Raw genomic sequence first — 23392 nt, 5'->3', positions numbered from 1 at the left:
TCCTCTGACTTGCTTTGCACAGTGACATGGACATTGGTCACAATTTCCCCTCTGAGCCTTTCATGCCTTCTCTCAGGAAAGTCTCAATGACATCCACACCCCCTGGCCAGACCCCACAGACTGTGGCGCTCAGAAGGGGTCTGAGTAACCCTCCATGTAAAAAGTTTATCAAGACATTCTGGAGCTAGCAGAGAGGGAGTGTCTCCCCGGGGGCTTCTGAACGCTTCTGAGCTTCCAGAACAAAAGCCCTACAGAGTTTCTGGCTGGCAACTGCTGGAGCTAATTTTATTCTCACCAGGCCAGGCCTATGGCAGGAATGCCTGAGAGAGACTGTGAGAATATTTTTGTTTTTTCTTAGACAGTTTGTCACAAACCAAAATTTGAAATGACTCCAACATAGACTCTGCAAAAGAGAGAGGGAGAGAAAAACAAAAATAATTCCAGATAGATGATTCTTAATCACAGTATGAAACTGTACATTCACAAAGGTCGAGGAAGAACATTTAAGTAGAAAACGAACTCTCCCTGCCATGTACTTACTGTAGGAGTCACCTTATCTTTACCATAAAATAAAATAAAGAGTATTTTTTACCTTTATTTTATTTTATTTTATTTTATTTTATTTTATTTTATTTTATTTTATTTTATTTTATTTTATTTATTTATTACAAAGAAGCAGAGAGAGAGAGAGAGAGACAGAGAGACAAAGAATGGGCATGCCAGGGCCTCCAGCCACTGCAAACAAGCTCCAGACACAAGTGTCACCTTGTGCATTAAAGAGTATTTTTATATTCCCTTTAGGAAACGTAGACTCTGTGAGCTCCACCAATTTTCTGACATCACAGAACTAGTAAGTAGAAGAAATAGGATTTAATCTCTGTCTGTCAGGTTTCAAAGTCCACTGTCTTTTCATTAATCTTGCTATTTCCATAGAAGCCAAGTTGGGAATGATTTCAGATCAGTATTAAGAAGTATTTATTGAGCATTTTCTGTGTGCCAAGTACCTCTGCAAAAAGCTGTGTTTTGAGGAACGCCAGTGGGCGTGGTCTTTAATCTTGGTTAAAAGGACCTGGTAATTTTTTTTTTTTGAGGTCCAGTCTCACTCTAGTTCAGGCTGACCTGGAACTCACTATGTAGTCACAAGGTGGCCTCCAACTCATGAAAATCCTCCTACCTCTGCCTCCTGAGTATGCACATGCTACCACACCAACTCCCAGGATTTTTTTTTTTCTTTTTCTGAGGTAGGGTCTCACTCTGGCCCAGGTTGACTTGGAATTCACTATGTAGTCTCAGGGTGGCCTCCAACTCACAATGTTCCTCCTACCTCTGCCTTGTGAGTGCTGGGATCAAAGGTGTATACCACCATACCCGGCATGCCCAGCTTTTCATGTGGGTTCTGGGGAGTCAAACTCAGGTGGTCTCAGGCCTCCATGCTTAAGCAGCAAGTCCTCAAAAGCTGAGCCATCTCCTCATGACCAGGAAGTTTTTTTTTTTTTTTTTTTTCAAGGTAGGGCTTCACTCTAGCACAGGCTGACCTGGGATTCACACTCTGCAGTCCCAGGCTGGCCTCCAGCTAACGAAGATCCTCCTACCTCTGCCTCCCGAGTGCTGGGATTAAAGGCATGAACCACCATGCCTGGCTCAGGAAATTAAAAAAAAGTTATTTATTTATTTATGAAAGAGAGCGAGAGAACGGGCATGCCAGGGCCTTCAGCCACTGCAAACGAACTCCCGATACATGCGCTACCTTGTGCATCTGGCTTACGTGGGTCCTGAAGAGTTGAACCGGGATCCTTTGGCTTTGCAGGCAAATGCCTTAACTGCTAAGCCATCTCTCCAGCCCATGAATTTTTTTTTATTCGAGGTAGGGTCTCACTCTAGCCCAGGCTGACCTGGAATTCACGATGTAATCTCAGGTTGGCCTCAAACTCATGGCAATTCACCTACCTCTGCCTCCCGAGTGCACCGCGCTGGGCGTGGTGGCGCATGCCTTTAATCCCAGGACTCCCAAGGCAGAGGTAGGAGGATCGCTGTGAGTTCGAGGCCACCCTGAGACTACATCGTGAATTCCAGGTCAGCCTGGGCCAGAGTGAGACCCTACCTTGAAAAAATATAAAACAAACACACAAAACACAACAACAAACTACATCGTTGCATAGCAACTGGAATCTGTTTCCTGAGGAATAATGCCTGTCCTTTTGGCTACGGAACTTGCGAGGCAAAAACATTTTCACCAATTGTGACCCAAGTCTTAGTTATTTTGATAGAATATAAAAACTCACCTTTCGGTGTTTCCCAGCACACAAAAGAGTCAATTAATGATAAGCCTTGCTTATAGTAAAACGTCGTTAGCTCCAGCCAGTCGGCATCAAGGGTACTGATGACAGCTCCTTTCCTGGTCACTTTCATTGACAAGGTGCCCTCCTGGTAGGCCCAGCAAGTGGAATCCTCATCAAAGACATTGAAGACGGTGTACAACTTGCTATCTGGGGTTAAGTATTCCAGGAAGAGAAAGGGGGAAACATTGTTTCATTGACCAAAGATTCTTAAACTTCTTTATTAGTCATGAGGTATTTCAAATAATAAAAGTAGCCACCACTCAGTGTTAACATTATGCTACATTAGCTTTGTACTTTTTTTTTTCCCACAGAAATGAGACATGGATACAGTTGAGGCCACCATATAGTATAGGATGCAGGCTCTGAGCCATTCTTTTTTTTTTTTTTCCCCCCGAGGTAGGGTCTTGCTCTAGGCCAGGCTGTCCTGGAATTCACTATGTAGTCTCAAGGTGGCCTCAAACTCATGGCGATCCTCCTACCTCTGCCTCCCGAGTGCTGGGATTAAAAGAGTGCACCACACACCCAGCCTGATTCCATTCTTTAGAAATAACTACTATAGCCAGTGTGGTGGTGCATTGCACACATGCATTCACAGCTGTGGTTGTGTGCATAAGACCTGCACATGATAAGACCAGTAAATATTCCTCATGGATGGTGGATATGCTCACAAGACTGCTCCCCTCACTGAGGAATTATCAGCAGGTAATAGTTGGGGGAGGAGGGAGAAACATTTTATTAAATGGTAGCCATTGGTAAGTATCCATAAGCAAATAAATTTTATCTATTTAGATAAAATATTAAAAATGTATATTTGGCCAGGCGTGGTGGCACATGCCTTTAATCCCAGCACTCGGGAGGCAGAGATAGGAGGATTGCTATGAGTTCAAGGCCAGCCTGAGACTGCATAGTCAGTGAATCCCAGGTCAGCCTGGGCTAAACAGAGACCCTATCTTGAAAAAACAAAACAAAAAAAGTATAAAAACTACTATAATGAATTTGGTGGTTTTTGTCCTAATGAAAGCTTTTATTTTTAAATATATAGTTATATATAAGTATATATATATATGTATATATACACACATATATATATTAGTTTAAAAATTATGTATTAATTCTTAGACACAGAGGTGTTGAGTCATGTCTTCTAATTTACTAGAAACTGGCAAATTCTTAACTTGTGGCCTAGGAACACCCAAAATTATGTTTTCAGAAGTTTAATCTCTCACTTTTATTATAGACGAAAGTATTTGGTGGCACATGCCTTTAGTCCCAGCACTTGGGAGGCAGAGGTAGAAGGATTACTGCAAGTTCGAGGTCACCCTGAGACTACATAGTAAATTCCTGGTCAACCTGGGCTAGAGTAAGACCTTGCCTTGAAAACAAACAAAAACAAAAGTATTTGGATTCCATGTTCTTCTCTATGCTACCATGTTCCCCTTTCCCATCCCCAATTAAGAAGTATTGTTATGGAACAGTAATTGAGAAGTATATAATTTAAACTAATTAGAAAGCAGAATGGAAAGTCATAACTGAAGAGACATATTGGATTTAGGGCTTCACTGGCTGCAAGGAGACACCACCCCAGCGTGGACTCTGCATGAAGTGTAAGAGGAACAGCAGGTTGGAGATAGAGACCAGTTGTCTGATCACAGCGTCAGCGCTGCCTATGACCCCTCACCCTTCACACTCCCGTGGGGTCCTGCTGCAGGGAAGCCAGGGTGGTTGTTAGCGACCTGCTGAACTAGAGGCTGAACTGGGAAATGCTCCGGCTACTTCTGTAGGAGACGGTGCTCCTGTGGTCCCATGGAGGTGTGCCATGCGGGGGATGCTGCGCACATCTCATTAGAAGCCACGGAAGCTATGGCTCCACGGTGCTCTTCAGAGCCAATGCTGATCAAAGGCTCAGCTAATAGCGGCTAGCTTACTGGAGTTTATTTTGTGCCAGGCACTGGGCTGAGTACTTTGCAGACAGCTCTTGTTTACTATGAGAAAGGCGCTACAATTGTACTCATTTTATAAAGACATTGAGGCCTCTGACTATAGAGCCTATACTATTTGTTAACTTCAAGGTCTGTCTATCTATCTATCTATCTATCTATCTATCTATCTATCTATCTATCTGATCCTTTGATTTGCTTTGATAGTGCTTTTAAAATGCCTTTAAAGGTGCAAGGAAACTTCAAACGTTAAAAAAAAAAGTGTGATTAAAATCATCTCAATTTCTTGGGAAAACTTGCTAGTTGGCAAAGAAGAATAAAATGATTGTTTAAAGCCGTTGCTGGCTGCAGCACTATTGTTCTAATAATTGTTTCACCATGATATGCTGCTTCAGAGTCCAGTGATGATCAAAGAAAGCCAATTAATTTCAAAGGTGAAAATCATCCATGAAATGGGAAAGGCCCGAGCTAAAATTCTCACACACTGTTTAGAAGGGCAAACATGAATTAGAACAGCTTTCTGTGTTGGTCACTTCTGGGAGCGTGTGTATAGCTCTTCCTGTTCCAAGTGGGGTTGGATGACCACATGGAAACCAATCATTGCATTATGTGCATGGGAAAACTTTGGTCTGATGCCTGTCTTATTGTCGGTTATAATCATCTTCAGAAATATTTTTATTTATTTATTTGAGAGAGACAGACGCAGAGAGAGTGAGTATGGGTGCAACAGGGCCTTCTGCCCCTGTAAACAAACTCCAGATATGTGTGCTACTTTGTGTATCTGGCTTCACATGGGTACTGGGGAACTGAACCTAGGCTAGCAGACTTTGCAAGCAAGCACCTCTAACCACTGAGCCAGCCCTATGAAAATTATTTAAGCCATAAGTTTATATTAGTCCACTAAGTCTTCATACTCTGTAGAAAGTCACTTTGTCTTATTGTCTTTATAAAAATCTCAAAGATGTATTTTACGCAACTTAAACAGGGATATGGCTCAGTGGTTAAAGGCACTTCTGGCAAAGCCTGATGGCCCAGGTCCAATTCCCTAGGACCCACTTAAAGCTGGGTGCAAAGTGGCACATGTACCTGGCATTCATTTACAGTGGCAAGATACCCACGCACTCAAATAAATACATAAAATAAAATAAAATAAAAACTTAAAAATGGCATTGGGCTGGGAATATGGCTCAGCAGTTAAGGGTGCTTGCTTACAAAGCCTGCTTTTCCACATTCAATTCCCAAGCCGCTCGCATAAGCTGGAAAATGCCAAAAATGGTGGCCATTCATTACCTGATACTGGTGTGCAGCAGCAAGAGGACCCGGCATGCCCAGCCCCAGCAAGTGCAAATAAATAAATAAATATCAAAGAATATGTTCTCTCTCCACTCATCTTGCCGTTACCTTCTCCCTTTTTTAGCTTGGAGTCGCTGAGGCTGTCATTTCGTTCCACTTGGCACGGCCCACCTTCCTGGTGAGCTTCCTCAATCCCGCTCTCAGGTGACTGCCCGCCTAGTGTCCCTCCATCCCAGCTCTTGCAGTTCTCATCTGAGCTGCGTCTCACATGCGGCGCTGCCTCTGCCTGTCCATCATGGTTGGTTCCATTACAGCATTTAGATGGTGGATGGTGCTGGGAGATGAATCCAACAAATTTCATGCCTCTTTTAGCACTAACATTAATCTGAGGTTTAAAAAGAGATGGTAGAGCAAAAGGTGAAGCACATTTACATTGATGAATTTATTCTTCAGTTTAATTTAGGGAATGCAATAGAAATTGAAATAAATTGACTAGTAATCAAAGACAGGCTCGTTCACTAAGTATACCTCTGAGTTAGCACGGCTCCTGCAAGCACGTTTCTGGATCATCAGGACTTGTCAAGCAGAACAAATACATGTTAGAGCTTAAAAAACAAAACAAAACAGGAGCCGTAGTTTTCTCTGAAAGGCCACATTTAGAAAGAGCTAGTAAGTTTATAGTATGATTTTTGGAGAGCATGTAGAGATGACCTTTCCAGTTTCATCCGAAAAATCAAAAACTATTCCAGAATCCCTTCAAATATCACTTCTAAATGCTAAATTCATCTTCATTATTAAAGCAGACATTGATAAATTGGGAATGGTGGTGCACGCCTTTAATCCCAGCACTTGGGAGGCAGAGGCCACCCTGAGATGACATAGTAAGTTCTGGATCAGCCTGGGCTAGTGAGACCCTACCTTGAAACCCCCCCCCCAAAAAAAAAGTTAAGATGAAGAAACAGCAGTACGTTTAGATGGTCACTGTTATAAACATTTATGCTAAAACTTTTAAGTATTACCAGGGTAGCAAGAAAGACTTCTGTTGGAGGTTACAAACAGAAATACCAGCAGTGAGAATGCAGCAGAGCAAAAACGATCAAGAAGAACTGGGGTAGCTCAGCTCCAGCCACCGAGGAGGATTCCGAGCACTGGGGACTGGGGGCGCCAAAGACTGTGGCTTGCACCGTACGGTTGAGATAGCAGGGCGTTAAGACTTAACACAAACCACATTTCCCCCTTACCAGGTGGCTTAGAAGAGAAAAAGGAGGTGTAAGAAGGCATGGCATTCTACAAGTAGGAAGGGGCAATTATTGCCAGTGCTTTCTTTACGTCTTATTTATTTATAGGAATTAAGAAATCAGGGATTTTTTTTTTCTTTCCCTTATTAGAATACTTTACCTGGCAGGGTCTGGTGACAAGTGCTACAAGCCCTGTATTGATAATTGATACCTTCCCTGTTTGTTTTCGTTGTTGTTGCTTTTTGCTTTTCAAGGTAGGGTCTCACTCTACCCCAGGCTGACCTGGAATTTACCATGTAGTCTCAGGGTGGCCTTGAACTCATGGTGATCCTCCTACCTCTGCCTCCCGAGTGCTGGGATCAAAGGCGTGCGCCCAGGGTGGCAATCCTCCTACCTCTGCCTCCCAAGTGATACCTTCCATTTCTAAGTTGGAAGATTGATATTTTATATGTTTGTTTGTTTTTTTTAAATCCCAAGAGAAGAAAATGAAAACGAAAATTTAAAAGGAGTGGTTGAGGCTGTGGAGACAGCTCAGGAGTGGAGTGCTGGCATGCACTAGGCAGTGCTCAATTCATAGTAATGAACACACACAGTGGGCATTAGTACAATGTTAACTGCTCAGCAATCAACTCTTTACACAGGACAACCATTCAGAAATAATCTTTGGCATTCATCCACTGCTCTTGTTCATACCCATGTACTCTGCTTCCTGAAGCCTGTCTCTTCATGAAATAGTCCCATTACTCTAACTGCTGAAATAACAGTACTTTCCTGTTTAAGTCGATCTTTGACTGTGTCCAGGAAGTCAAATTCAAAACAAGGGCTCTGATGGGGATCTATTACGACTAAATTAGTAGCTACAGTTTTGTTTTTGAAAGAAGTTGTCTGGAGTGGATTTATTCCCAGAAAGAGTTTCCCAGAATAGTCGTAGTAAACAGTATGTGCACTTTGTTTATAAAAATCTAGGCTCAAATGCCATTCCTATAAGGCCCATTGAATGGTGACTTTGTATTTAAATTGGAAACAGCAGCAGCTATTAGTAGCTGGACACAAACCACAGCTAATCCACACAAGTAGTTATTTAAAGTTTGAAAGCAACAACAAACCTGGTGTGGTGGTGCACACCTTTAATCCCAGCATGTGGGAGGCAGAGATAGGAGTCTGAGGCCGCCCTGAGAATAAATAGTGAATTCCAGGTCAGCCTGGCCTAGAGTGAGACTCTACTCCAAAAAAAAAAGAAAAAAAAGTTTAAAAATAACAGAAGCAAATTTCATAGTTTCTTTTTCTTTTTCTTTTGAGGCAAGGTCTCCCTTTGTAGCTCAAGCTGGCCTTGAACTCCTCCTAATGTCTCAGCCTCTCTCTCAGGTGTTAGGATTACAGATGTGGGCTACCACAATTGGCTCAAATCTCACATTTTCTTACCTGAAAGGAAGTGCCTTATGCTTTTGGTCAACTAAAAACTTATAAATATGCAATGTAACTAAAAATAGTCTTCACCACAAAGTTCTATTGATTTAGAATTTTTATGAGTGTCTACTTTTTTAGTTTAGTCAATATGTATTTAGTAAATGAAGGAGGAAAGTGTCTTAGGAGGGGAGAAAGGAATTTGGAGGAGGATTGGGAATAGAAGGGATGATGAGAATCAATAAAAACAACTGTATTTAAAAATTTCAGAACGAATGATACCTAAATCTCTATATGTCAATTTAAAAAAGTTTCAATTAAAGCTGAGCGTGGTGATGCACGCCTTTAGTCCCAGCACTTCAGAGGCAGAGGTAGGAGGATCACTGTGAGTTCAATGCTAGCCTGAGACTACGTAGTGAATTCCAGGTCAGCCTGGGCTACAGAGAGACCCTAACTCAAAAAAAAAAAAAAGTTTCAATTAATTTTATCTTTGTAGATTTTTCTATCTCTATAGCCAATCTAGCTATCATGCTTAATTCTCATAAAATATTCAATCATGTTGACATAACAGTATTTCCTTTGATGTTTTCTAGGTGTTGGAATTTTGGTGTATTACTCAGTATTCATTAGATATCTGCATATGAAAATGATCTTTTCTTTTTTAAAGTAATTTTATTTGGAATAGACTCCCAAAAGTGATTAGAAAAATGAAACAGGACTTGGGAGGCTTTCATTACTAAATTGATATTCAGGAGTACTGTGCTAACCTACTATAATGCCCATTGCAAGGTGGACAGTAACTATCCTTTTTTTTTTTTTTTTTTTCTGGTTTTCCAAGGTAAGGTCTCACTGTAGCTCAGGCTGACCTGGAATTCAGGGTGGCATTGAACTCTGCCCAGTGATATTAACTATTCTTAAAGTTTTGCCTGCCAGGGGTGGTGGCACACACCTTTAATCCCAGTACTTGGGAGGCAGAGGTAGGTGGATCACCGTGTGAGTTTGAGGCCACCCTAAGACTACATAGTAAATTCCAGGTCAGCCTGGGTTAGAGTGTGACCCTACCTCGAAAAACAAACAAAACAAGCAAACAAACAAACAAAAAGCTTTGCCAATGCTGGATTTAATAATTTCAATTATTGGTTGGAAAGGTGACAAAGTGGTAAGGCACTTGCCTGTGAAGCTGGAGGACCCAGGTTTGATTCTCCAGGACCCACATAAGCCAGATGCACAAAGTAGCACATGCATCTAGAGTTCGTTTGCAGTGGCTAGAGTCCTTGGTGCTCCCATTCACTATCTGCCTCTTTCTTTCACTCATAACTAAATAAATAAATACTTAAAAAACAACAAAAAAATTCAATTTCATTTTCTAGTTTCTCACTTTTTATTTGCATTAAATACTATCAGCCAGGTTTATACCAATGCTCTCATTATTTCATTTCACATCTGCTGTCCATGGACTCATTTTATTTAAGACGGAATTATATTAATATCCTTAATAGTCTGAAAATGATTTTTCCACAGGACACAATTACTGCAGATTTACTCTTGATTTTTTTTTTTTTCTAGGTAGGGTCTCTAGCCCAGGCTGACCTGGAATTTATTCTGTAGTCTTAGGGTGGCCTTGAGCTCACAGCAATCCTCCTACCTCTACCTCCTGAGCACTGGGATTAAAGGCACGCACCACCACACCCAGCTTCAGACTGGCCTTTTTATTTTGTTTGAGAGAATGAGAGCGCCAGAGAGAACTGGCATGCCAGAGCCTCCAGCCACTGCAATCGAACTCCAGATGTGTGCGCCCCCTTGTGTGCATATGCGACGTTGTGCTTGTGTCACTGTGCATCTGGCTTACATGGGACCTGGAGAGTTGAACATGAATACTTAGGCTTCAAAGACAGGCAGGCTCCTTAATTGCTAAGCCATCTCTCCAGCCCAAGCCCTATGTTTTTAACTCTATGTAATTTGGGACAAGTGCTTTAATACTGTTTGAGTCCTGGCAGAGCAAATCATCTATCTCTTCCCTATTCTTTTTGTTTTGTTTTGTTTTCAAGATAGGGTCTCGTTCTAGCCCAGGCTGACCTGGATGTCATTATGTAGTCCTAGGCTGGCCTTAAACTTGCAGTGATCCTCCTACCTCTGCCTCATGAGTGCTGGGATTAAAGGCCTGTGCCATCATGTCAGGATTGCTTGATCTACTTCTTTCTTTCTTTCTTTTTTTAAAATTCTTTCTTTCTTTCTTTCTTTTTTTTTTTTTTTGGTTTTTTGAGGTAGGGTCTCACTCTGGCTCAGGCTGACCTGGAATTCACTATGTATTCTCAGGGTGGCCTCGAACTCTTGGCAATCCTCCTACCTCTGCCTCCCGAGTGCTGGGATTAAAGGCGTGCGCCACCACGCTTGGCTTCTTTTTCTTTTTTTAGGCAGGCCCAACAGTCTGGCGGTTTTTTTTTTTTTTAAATGAGAGAGAGCAAGAGAGGGAGAGAGAGAATTTGTACACTAGGGCCTCCAGCCACTATAATCAAACTCCAGACACATGAGCCACCTTGTGTGCATGTGTGACATTGTGCATGTGTGACATTGTGCATGTGTCACCTTGTGCAACTGGTTTACGTGGGATCTGAGGAGTTGAACATGGGTCATCAGGCTTCACAGGCAAGTGCCTTAACCACTAAACCATCTCTCTCTCTCTCTCTCTCTTTCTTTTGAGGCAGGGTCTCACTCAGGTCCAGGCTAACCTGGAATTCACTATGAAGTCTCAGAATGGCCTTGAACTCACGGTTATCCTCCTACCTCTGCCTCCTGAGTGCTGGGATTAAAGGCTTGTGCCACCATGTCTGGCTCTCTTTGTTTCAAGACAAAGTCTTAAAGTTTCAGGCTTGCCTGAAACTCATTATATATCCCAGGCTGTCCTTGAACTCATGGCCATCCTCCTGCCTCACTTACTCTGGGATTGCAAGCATAAGGCACCGCGTTTGGTTTCCCTAATCTTTGTTTTTGTTTTATTTTGTTTTTTCAAGGAGGTAAGATTTCACTCTAGCCCAGGCTGACCCAGAATTCACTATGTAGTCTCAGGCTGGCCTCGAACTCACAGTGATTCTTCCTCCTCTACTTCCTGAGTACTGGGATAAAAGGCGTGTGCCCCACACCTGGCTTATCTGTTGTGTTTTTAAAACTTTTTATTGTGTTTGTTTGTTTTTTGAAACACAGTCTCATGAACCCTGGCTGGTCTTGTGCTCACTATGTCATTGAGGATGATCTTGAAGTCCTGATCCTCCTACTTCCACCTCTCAGAGCTGACTCACAGCCATGTGCCACATGCCACCTGCTCTATTCTTTGTAAAGAAAGGAAAAGTAAAGTCAAATGGAAATTGATGAAGAAATACCGACTGCTTTTCCGCATGTTGTAAGAAAATGCATCTAGGCAGTACCTTTTCTAGGAGCTCTTTTGCTGTGTCATTGGCTTGTGTCTCGTTGACTAGCGGACATTCCTCGATCACAAGTCTTGGTCGCCTTTGTCCACTTGGCGCTGCCGAATGTTTGGAGCTGTAATGAACGATATATCCAAGGTTGAAGGCTGACTACACTTTTCAACTAAAATGCTTGTTGTATAAGACCATGTAAACAACCCACAGATAAGGTCAAGGCAATCAAAATTTTTTTTTTGTTATTTCTTTCCTGATATATATAAAAATACCACAAGACATGGTACCTTCTATTAATTTAAATTTCCTTAATTTAAACTTTTACTGGAGTTGTGGAAAAGGTTGGGCAGTTAAGGTGCTTGCTTCACAAGCTTGCCATCTGAAGTTCAATCTCAGCACCTATGTAAACCCAGGAATCCCAAAACTCATGGGCCAGCTACACGGGCTGTCCTACCACAAAACAGCAACGACAGGGAGCCTGCCTGGAAGTGGGTAGAAGAAGACAACACTTCCAAAGCCGTCCTCTGGTCTACACACACACACACACACACACACACACACACACACACACACACACGCAGACACACACACACACACCTGTCCCCTGATCTACACACACGCACACACAGACACACACATGCAGACACACACACACACACCTGTACCCTGATCTACACACATGCACACACAGACACACACATGCAGACACACACACACATACCTGTCCCCTGATCTACACACACACACACACATATATGTACACACACATAGACACACACACACCTGTCCCCTGATCTACACACAGACACACACATGCAGACACACACACACATACCTGTCCCCTGATCTACACACACACACATATACACACACATAGACACACACACACACACCTGTCCCCTGATCTACACACACATACACACACATACACACACACAAAGCTGTCATCTGATCTTCACATATACACACACACACACAAAGCTGTCATCTGATCTTCACACACATACACACACAGCTGTCCTCTGATCTACACACATACACACACACACACACACACACATACACAGAGCTGTCCTCTGATCTCCACACACATATACACACATACACACATGCACATACACACACAAATCTGTTCTGTGATCACATACATACAAAGCTGTCCTCTGATATACATACACACACACACGCACACACACACACACACACACACACATACATACATACACACAACTTCTAGTAACTGAATTCCTTTTTTAAAAAAATTTTATTTATTTATTTATTTGAGAAAGAAAGAGGCAGATAGAGAGAATGGACATGCTAGGGCCTCCAGCCTTTGCAAACAAACTCCAGATGCATGTGCCACCATGTGTATCTGGTTTACACGGGTCCTGGTGCATCAAACTTGGGTCCCTAGGCTTTGCAGGCAAGTGCCTTAACTGCTAATCCATCTCTTTAACTCTAATAATTGAATTCCTAATTTAAAAATGAAAGAAAGGCTTCATTCATGTTTACTGTTTTAATACAAGTTGTGAGAACGGTTTTGTATGGTTGTTACACTTCATTATTGACAGAAGCATAAATAAAAATCCTATTTAACAGCAAATGATATTGCCTGGTCTTTTCACCTTTTTCTTCCCTACTGATCTTTCTCCTTGCTTATTTTTAGCCTTGTCAGGGCCACTGCTAAGTCTATTGCCAAACTCAGAAAAGGTAATTTATACATGATTGATGAAATCTATAATTAGGACATAAGTGTTACTACTGTGTTAAATTTCATGTTTTTTTTTTATGTTTTAGTTTTTCGTGGTAGGGTCTCACTCTAGCCCAGGCTGATCTGGAATTCACTATGTAGTCTCATGGTGGCCTTGAACTCATAGTGATCCTCCTACCTCTGCTTCTTAAGTGCTGGGATTAAAGGTAGGTAACACCACACCCGGTTCATGTTTGCTTATTAATGTTTAATGTAGGAAATATCTATACCCAAGTGAAAGCCAAAGACTGTTCCACACTGCTTGTTAGTTGTGTATTAAGTAGGCAATTACTGAACCAGCAGTCAGGCACTGCCCCGTGAAAACAAGCTTGGAGGGGCTGGGGACGTGGCTCAGAGGCACAGTGCAAGGTCCTGGACTTGATCTCTGGCACTGAACAACAAAAACTCAAAAGCCAAGCTGGAGAGATGTCTCAGTGGTTAAAGTCACTTGCTTGCAAAGCCTGAAGGTCCAAATTCCATTCCCTAGTGTCCAAGTAAAGCCAGTTGTACAAAGTGGCGCGTGTGTCTGGAGTTAGTTTGCAGGGGCAGGAGGCCTTGGTGCACTCATATTTTCCCCTTCCTTCCCTCCAAAGTAAATATATAAATATTAAAAAACAAAAATATTCTCAAACAATCTGGATCTTACCTTATTTTTTTGAGAGAGTCTCGTGTTTTCCAGGCTTGCTTTAAACTTACTATGTAGTGGAGGGTGACTTTGAACTTCTGAATCTCTTGCCTCCCCACCCCTACTGGGATATCAGCTGTGGGTCACCAAATTTCAGTTTATATAGTGCTGGGGATCAAACCTAGGGCTTCAGGCATGCTTCACAAAACACTTGACCAACTCAGCCAAATCCCCAGCCTACCATTCGGAATTGTCTGTGTGCGTGGACACGTGTGTGTGCTTAGATGTATATGTGGGTGCGAGTTCATGTATGTGTGTATACATGTGGAAGCCAAAGGACATTTAGAATGCACGCACGTGTCTGTGACCACTGCTAAAAAACAACGTGAGGCAGCAGGCAGTGCTCTGTGCAAGGACACTGCCTAGGCCTGGGGAGCACGTGTGGCCCAGGGACAGTGCTCACGGCTAATGCACGCAGTCACCCGCTGTACTTGCTATGGGAGCTTCTTGGTGCCTCCTGAGTCGATTTCCTTCCCCTTCATTCACTGCCATTCTCACCTAGGGCCTGTTTGCCTCTGAGGAGTAAAGTCAATCTGACGGTTTTTTTTGTTGGTTTGTTTTTGAGACAGGATCTTTCTAAGTAGTCCAGGCCGGCCTCAAGGTTGAGATCCTCCTGCCTTACTTAACCTCCCAGGAGCCAGGATTATATGTCTACACCACCATGCTTGACTTAACTGAAACTTTAATGAATGAGGCAAGAATTTTCTTGTTTAAATTTGGCTTCAACTGCTAAAAAATATGTCCTAAATTAGCCCCTTCCCTAATTGGCCTATATTCTCTATTACCTTTTAAAAGTCTCCCTTCTTTTTGTAAAAAAATAAAAATAAATTATTCATTTATTTATTAGAGAGAGACAGATAGAGAGAATGGCTGCCTCCAGCCCCTGCAAATGAACTCCAGATGTATGTGCCATCTTGTGCATCCAGCTTTATGTGAGTACTAGGGAGTTGACTTTTTGGCTTTGCTGGCAAAGCTCTTAACAGCTAAGCCATCTCTCCAGCCGCTTTTTTTTTTTTTGTTGTTTGTTTTGTTTTTTAGTTTTTTGAGGTAGGGTCTCATTCTAGCTCAGGCTGACCTGGATTTCACTATGTAGTCTCAGGGTGGCCTTGAATTTACAGCAATCCTACCTCTGCCTCCCGAGTGCTGGGATTAAAGGCGTGTGCCACCCTGCAGCCATCTTTAAAAAAAAAAAAAAATTATTTATTTATTTGAGAGTGACAGAGAGAAAGAGGCAGATAGAGAGAGGGAGAATGGGCGCGCCACTGCAAAAGAACTCCAGACGCGTGCGCCCCCTTGTGCATCTGGCTAACGTGGGACCTGGGGAACCGAGCCTCGAACCGGGGTCCTTAGGCTTCACAGGCAAGTGCTTAACCGCTAAGCCATCTCTCCAGCCCCTGCAGCTGTCTTTTAAAAAATATTTATTTATTTGAGAGCGAAAGAGAGAGAGAGAGTGTGTGTGGGGCACTGCCATGCGCAGGCTGGAGCCTTCAGGAGACGGGCCTGAGCTGCCAGGCACTGCTAAGGACTCCCGGGCTACAGGAGGCCACTCCCTCTCTAAGCCTGGCACACCTGAATTTAGGGTTTGCCCATAACCCTGTGACCTTTGGCCAGTTGCCTAGGAAACTCCTTATCAGCCTGCAGCCTTCACACAGCCCATGGCCCTGCGACCCTCTTCCTGCCACTCTGGCGATCACCTGACTCTCTTCCTACTTGGTGCACCCGACTCTCCCGCTCTCCCCCACGGGCTGCAATGAACTTAACTAGGCTGGGCTGGAAACCTTTGAACCCACCGAAGCCCTTAGGACCCTCTTCCTGCTCTCAACTGCTCACAGATCCATTTCCCTGACAAATACATGAGCTGTTCAAAGAGACCATCTCCCGAAAGTGGTTCTTTAGTCGCAGACAAGGCTGGCCGCTCAAGACCCTGCTCTCCGCGGTTGCCTGGACGCCTTTGGGGAACTGCGGCCCTGAGGATCCAGGGACCCACGAGAGAGACAGAGAGAGAGAGAGAGAGAGAGAGAGAGAGAGAGAGAGAGAGAGAGAGAGAGAGAGAGAGAGAGAGAGATTGAGAATGGGTGCATCAGGGCTTCTAGCCACTGCAAACAAACTCCAGACACATATGCCACCTTGCACATTTGGCTTATGTGGGTACTGGGGAATCTAGGCTTTGAGGGCAAGTGCCTTAACTGCTGATCCATCTCTCCATCCCAGTTTCTTGTCTTTTAAGCAAAGAAAATTGTCATTCTCAACTGTCTCTTAGCAAGACTTTCTTGATTCCCATGCTTACCTTAATTTCAAGCGGGACAGTACCACTCTATACAGGTAACTGGCTGGTAGATTCTTCCGTTGCCCCACGGGTTGTATAATGGGATGAATGGCCCCAACAATATATCCTTTAAGGTAATAGTCTTCCACTTTTGTTACTATATCCAGGACTGAATTTATCTTGATGACTGCTGGGTTTGATGAAGCTGAAATACCGAAATTGAAGAGAAATTTGCATATTCGTAAAATTGAATTAGACTTTATTTCTATGTGTAATGATACTAATGAATGAGAAAAACAGCACTATGGCTTAATCTCAATTAAGATACACTAACATGTACTAAAATATTTTGAACTTGTTTCAGAAGAGAGTAAAGGTAGTAAATAATATGTATATATCTTAAAGTAGGACTACACTGTCTAATATGTTCTTCATCCAGTTAAGAAGCTTTACTATTTAGGTTTTGAATGACTGTATTTCCTTTAACAGATATTAAAGACATTTATCAAGCTAATAGTTTAAAAAATGGTTTTTATGACTAAACAAAATTAGATGAATAATTTCTTTTTAAAAATCTTTTTATTTTTATTTATTTATTTGAGACAGAGAGAAAGAAGCAAAGAGAGAGAGGAGAGGGAGGGAGAGAATGGGTGCACCAGGGCCTCCAGCCATTGCAAACGAACTCCAGATGCATGCACCACCTTGTGCATCTGGCTTACGTGGGTCCTGGGAATCACACATGGGTCCTTTGGCTTTGCAGGCAAGCCCCTTAACTGCTAAGCCATCTCTTCAGCTCTAGATGCATAATATTTTAAAAATACAATTCATAAATATTTATAAGCTAAAAATGGGAGAAATGGTATTTGTTAGGTTGAAATTGTTAAGTGCGTCCCCTCTCCCCCCTGTAGGGTTTTACTCTAGCCCAGGCTGACCTGACATTCACTATGTAGTCTCAAAGTGGCCTTGGACTCACAGTGATCCTCCCACTTCTACTTGGCGCTGGGATTAAAGGCATGCATCACCATGCTTGGTAAGCACTTTTTTGGTTTGTTTGTTTTTTCGAGGTAGGGTTTCACTCTAGCCCAGGCTAACCTGGAATTCACTACGTAGTCTCAGGGTGGCCTCAAACTCATGGCAATCCTCCTACCTCTGCCTCCCAAGTGCTGAGATTAAAGGCATGTGCCACCACGCCCAACTCACTTTCTTATTTTTCAATTAATCTTCAAAAACATTGTGTTTTGAATTTTTCTGGAAAGCTAAAACTATATAATTATTTTTAATTAAAAAAAGTCTAAATGTAGATGAAACTTAGAAACAAGATGGACATGCAATTGAACCATGTCTTGCGTGAGGGTAAATCTACTGAAAGCATACCACAGCACTATCTGTGTAGACTAGAATAGTGAAAGGAAGTACTTTATTTAGGAAAATGTATTTTATGTTCTTGAGGAGGTTCAGAGGTAGGAGGATCGCCATGAGTTTGAGGCCACCCTGAGACTATGTAGTGAATTCCAGGTCAGCCTGGGCTAGAGTGAGACCCTTCCTCAGAAAAAAGCGGCGGGGGGCTTGGTAGTCCAAATACTAAGAAGAATAAAGGCAAATGAGTCATGGGCGGATTGCTACCCAGACACACAGGGCTGGGATATTTACATGGAAGCCCAGCTATCTCTTCAAAATCAAGATCATTCTCTTTGTTTTCCTCTATATTCACAATAAAGAAGGAAATACACAGAAGTATTAGCTTAAATCCAAAAGAGAATGAAAACTGGAGGAATCGGATTCATCCTGGCTCGCACAACTTTTCTGTTGAGTGCTTCATTTTTACTTTGAGATACTGGCATGAGTGCGATGGTGGGCTTGTGTTCCGTCATGTGGACGTGAAGGCAAGAGGAGGTGCGGGTTTTCCCAGCACTTCTTCCTCATCTGCTTCGTAACCTCCTTCCTGTGTTCAGGCAACCAGCAGCAGTTATTTGCTGGACTCTGCTGACCATACTAACACAGGCCAGCAACCTACCCAGGCTGTACCTGGAAGTAATGCCACTCTTTTTTTGGGGGGGGGGGTAGGGTCTCCCTCTAGCTCAGGCTGACCTGGAATTCACTATGCAGTCTCAGGGTGGCCTTGAATTCATGCCAATTAAAGGCATGTACCACCACGCCCTGGCCAAGCCCAATTTTTAAACAAAGGAACTGGAAAAATATAAAACAGAATGAAAGAAACTCTCAAGACTAAGGAGTAAAATATAATGTAAGCTTATTTTTAAAACCATGTGCTAATTTTACAGAAAATTACAGTCTTTTAGTGGGTTGTGTTGTATACTGTAGAGAGTGGAGATTGTGGCTGGAGAGATGGCTTAGTGGTTAAGACACTTGCCTGCAAAGCCAAAGGACCCAGGTTCGATTTCCCAGGACCTATGTAAGGCAGATGCACAAGGTGGCACATATATCTAGAGTTCATTTGCAGTGGCTGGAGGCCCTGATGTGCCCATTCTCTCTCTCCCTCTCTCTGCCTCTCTCTCTCTCTCTGCCTCTTTCTCTTTCTCACTCAAATAAATAAATAAAAAGAAAGTGGAGATCGTTTAGTACAATAGCAAGGAATTCAGCCTGCCCTCACTCTTGTCATCGCTATCTCTGGCACATCTTGGCAAGATGTTGGAACAAGCTGGAATTTAGGAACCTGTCACTCTCTTTCATGGCATGAGGCCTTTGAGTCCTCCATTTCCCCATTCTGAGTTAATTATTCCTTCTTCTATGCTGTTCATACTTCTACTAGTGATCTATGGAAACTATGCTACAGTTGCTTATTTATATGTCTAACTTGTCTGGTAGAATTCCTTAAGGGCAAAAAACCTACCTTATTCATATCTTTCTATGCTTCACATTAGATCATTATGTTAAACTGAAATAACCCCCCCCCCAAAAAAAACAGGTTAGCTGGATGTGGTGGTGCATGCCTTTAATCCTTGCACTGGGGAAGCAGAGGCAGGAGGATTGCTGTGAGTTTGAGGCCAACATGAGACTACATAATGAATACCAGGTCAGTCTCGGCCTCTACCTTGAACGCCCCCCCCAAAAAACCAGGTTAATAATAATATTATTATTTTTTGCTGAGCTGTAGTGTGTGTGTATATATATATATATATATATATATATATATATATATATATATATATATGTAATACATGTAACATACATGATACTAACTCTTTTTTTTTTTTTTAGGTAAGGTCTCACTTTAGCCCAGGCTGACCTGGAATTTACTATGTGGTCTCAGGGTGGTCTCGAACTCACGGCAGTCTCGAACTCACAGTGATCCTCCTACCTCTACCTCCCCAGTGCTGGGATTAAAGGTGTGTGCCACCATGCCTGGTTCGATTTTCTGATTCTTGATTTTCATCTTGGAGAGGCTAAGATGCAACTTTCTTTTGTCATTTTGAATCCAAGTTTACTCAATAATAGCCACTGGCTGGGCATGGTGGCTTACACCTTTAATGTCAGAACTCTGGAGGCAGATGTAGGAGAATTTCTGTGAGTTCCAGGTCAGCCTGGGACTACAAAGTGAGTTCCATGTCAGCCTTGGCTAGAGTGAGACCCTACCTCAAAAGAGATTGAGAGAGAGAGAGAGAGAGAGAGAGATATGCTGGGGACTACCCAGGGTTTTGGCTATGGATGCTGTCACCCTTCATGACATTATAGATGACATCAACAGTGGTGCAGTAGAATACTCACCTAATTCAAAAGGACCAAAGAGCTGTGTGTGTTGGCCCACACCTTTAATCTTAGCACTTTGGAGGCCAGGGCAGGAGGATCACTGTGAGTTTGAGGCCAACTGGAGACTACATAGTGAATTCCAGGTCAGTCTGGGCTAGAGTAAGACCCTACCTCCAAAAAATAGTACCAAAGAAAATATTCCTAGGGCTGGAGAGATGGCTAAGTAGTTAAGGCACTTGCTTGCAAAACCTGACAGTCTGGGTCCATCTTCTCCAGTACCCATGTAAAGCCAGATGCATGACGTGGCACATGCATCTAGAGTACATTTGTAGTGGCAAGAGGCCCTGATGCACTCATTCTCTCTCCTTGCAAATAAATAAATAAATAAATAAATAAATAAATAAATAAATAAATATTTAAATAAAATATTCCTGGACCCTGCACACTACACAGCTGGTCAGCCAGGCAAAATGTGCCAATTAGTGCAATGGTGGTGTGTCTTGTTATAGGGGAAACTAACTGGCCTCTGATTGGACTTGAGGCCTGCTTTACAGGGGGAATTCCGGTCTGGTATTGCAAGCCTAGTCTAAAGCTTATGACTGGGGAGTCATAAACTCGGGGGGAAGCTACTTCTGTTTATCTGGATATACTATGCCCACCAAATTGCCCTCTAAATATTTATGTTTATACCCATATATCACCCTACTATCACTTTTGGTTAAGAGAAGCTTCTCTTTTTCAGATGGTGATGACTGCTGCTGAGAAGAAGTGACAGTGGGGTGTCCAGCAATACGTGAGACATTGCTGACACACCCACTAAGGCTCAGGGACCACTGCGCAAAGGTGGCCCAAAGACAGTAAGAGCCAAAGGATGGGTTAGGAATGCTTTAAAATGCTGCCTCCTAACACGAAATGGTTGTTACGCTCGTGACTTCACAGTGTCCGACACTACACACACAATACTTGCATGATAGAAGGGCAAATAATGACAATAATAATGATGACATCAAAATAGAGGAGGAAGCAGTTGGAAATGAGGAGCTTAGTGGAGTGGGGATAAAGGATGGTGGGAGCGGATTGTGATCAGGGTACATTGTGTTATAGTATGGAGGTTGTCAACAAAAAGTTGAAAATTAAAAAGGAAGGATTTGCTGGGTATGGTGGCATATGCCTTTAATCCCAGAAGTCAGGTGGCAGAGGTAGGAGGCTCACTGTGAGTTAAAAGGCCAGTCTGGGATTATAGAGTGAGGTCAGCCTGGGCTGAAGTGAAACCCTACCTCAGAAGAACCAAACAACAACAACAAAAACCCACCTCAAAAGGGCCCCAGCTGAAACTAAGAATAATTGGTGAAACAAGCAAGGGTGCTGTTTTCCTGGTGAACCGGGTACCAGCACAAGGGTGAAGGAGATCCACACAGAGAACAATCAACTCCTACTAAATCAGAGATCCAGAGACACAAAGGCTCCCAACACCTCATCACTGAAGCAGACCCAAAATGAACCCAACATGGCTCAGGGAAATTTCGCGGAAGAGGGGCCGGAAAGAATGTCAGAGCCACATGTTGGGTCATGATACGCAGAAACATTTCTCCTACCCATAACTGTGGGCTAACTCCACAATGCATGACCCATATACCTCAACAAGGAGGGGCCAGGGGGAGGGGGTAGGATATGGATGAGCCTAACAATGGTACCAAATTGACTGTATTCACTGAGTACAAAACTAATTAATAATAAATAAAAATAAAAACTACACATACAAACTTTATTTTTTTTCTTTTCATAATTTTTATTAGCATTTTCCATGATTATAAAAAATATCCCATGGTAATACCCTCCTCCCCCCCTGCACTTTCCCCTTTGAAATTCCATTCTCCATCATATTACCTCCCCATCTCAATCATTGTAGTTACATATATTCAATACCAACCTATTAAGTGCCCTCCTCCCTTCCTTTCTCTTCCCTTTCAAACTTTAAATAAAGATACACTCGTTAAAAAGTCTTGGGGGATCGGGGATGGTGGTGCACGCCTTTAATCCCAGCACTGGGGAGGCAGAGGTAGGAGGATCACTGTGAGTTCGAGGCTACCTTGAGACTACATAGTGAATTCTAGGCCAGCCTGAGCTACAGTGAGATCCTACCTCAAAAAAAAAAAAAAAATCTTGGTGGGGTTCTCTTTTCAGGTGGCAGTGACCTTGGGATGACTCAGGCACCACGGTGCTAGGAAGAAGTGACGCAGGAGTGTTCAGCACTGCAATATCTCTATCACACCTTCTGAGGCTCAGGGTCCATTGCAGAAGAGGTGGCAGAAAGAATGTAGGAGCCAAAGGAAGGGTAGGACTCCTTACAACGTGCTCCTGACACAAAATAGCCTAGATATCCACGACCTCGCAGTGCCTGACACTACCTACACAAAATCATCATAATAGGAGGAAAAGATCATGACATCAAAATAAAAGAGAGACTGATTGAGAGGGGGGAGGGGTATGATGGAGAGTGGAGTTTCAAAGAGGAAAGTGAGGAGAGAGAGGGCATTACCATGGGATATTGTTTATAATCATGGAAGATGTTAATAAAAAATAAATTAATTTAAAAAAAATCTTGGGGGGGGTTTGCTGGGCATGGTAGTGCACACCTTTAATCTCAGCACCCAGGAGGCAGAGGTAGGAGGATCTTCGTGAGTTCGAGGCCACCCTGAGTCCAGGTCAGCCTGGGGTAGTGTGAAACCCTACCTCAAAAACAAAACAAAACAAAACAAAACAAAAAATCTCAGGATTTGGTGTTGCACAGCTTTAATCCCAACACTCTGGAGGCTGAGGTATAGAAGGATCCCTGTGAATTCCAGTTCAGCCTGGGCTAGAGTAAGACCCTACCTCCTGCACCGCACTCAGTAAAGCAAGGGTACTGTTGTGCATGTCAACACAAAATACATGCTAATAAAGGAGCACACACATTAAAGGGAGCTTCTGGATGAATTACGCTCTCAGAAATCCAATAAAACTATAACGGGAGAACGATGTTGCCCGTCAATACTAGCCCACATGTTAATGTGAGCTAATGCAAAGGTCATATCCTCTGCAGAGTGCTCAAGAACATGGCTTAGGGGATAAGACCTGCGACTAGACTGCCTGTCTGCAAATGCTTCATTCTGTGAGCCTCGGTTTCCTCATCTGCAGAACGAGACAAACAAGGCAATCTAATGCACGTGGCTGTTAGGATGAATGGATAGATGGATGTCCGTCCTGAGCACGCGGCACGCAGCGAGAGCTATTCAGCTGCGGGCTGCCACGTTGTCGGGTCGTCCTCTCCTGTGGACAGAGACAGCACACGACGGGCTTTTCTTTTCGAGTGGTAG

The 23392-nt window shown here is 43.0% G+C and overlaps 1 protein-coding gene across 1 annotated transcript in view; it reads right to left on the bottom strand.

Moving 5' to 3' along the window:
* The window catches only part of Rftn2 (raftlin family member 2), a 78008-nt gene that overhangs the window by 38754 nt on the left and 15862 nt on the right, over nt 1-23392 (bottom strand). Inside the window, exons 2-5 of the mRNA XM_045147211.1 lie at nt 16350-16533; nt 11634-11748; nt 5678-5954; nt 2283-2486 (exon numbers count right to left, since the gene is read on the bottom strand). Coding sequence (XP_045003146.1) covers nt 2283-2486; nt 5678-5954; nt 11634-11748; nt 16350-16533 — 780 coding nt within the window. The remainder of the gene's footprint in view (nt 1-2282; nt 2487-5677; nt 5955-11633; nt 11749-16349; nt 16534-23392) is intronic.

Source organism: Jaculus jaculus, chromosome 4, assembly GCF_020740685.1.
Source record: "Jaculus jaculus isolate mJacJac1 chromosome 4, mJacJac1.mat.Y.cur, whole genome shotgun sequence".
In the NCBI taxonomy this organism is placed as follows: domain Eukaryota; kingdom Metazoa; phylum Chordata; class Mammalia; order Rodentia; family Dipodidae; genus Jaculus; species Jaculus jaculus.
Note: the sequence above shows the minus strand (reverse complement) of the source record. Positions and strands in the feature narration are given on the sequence as shown.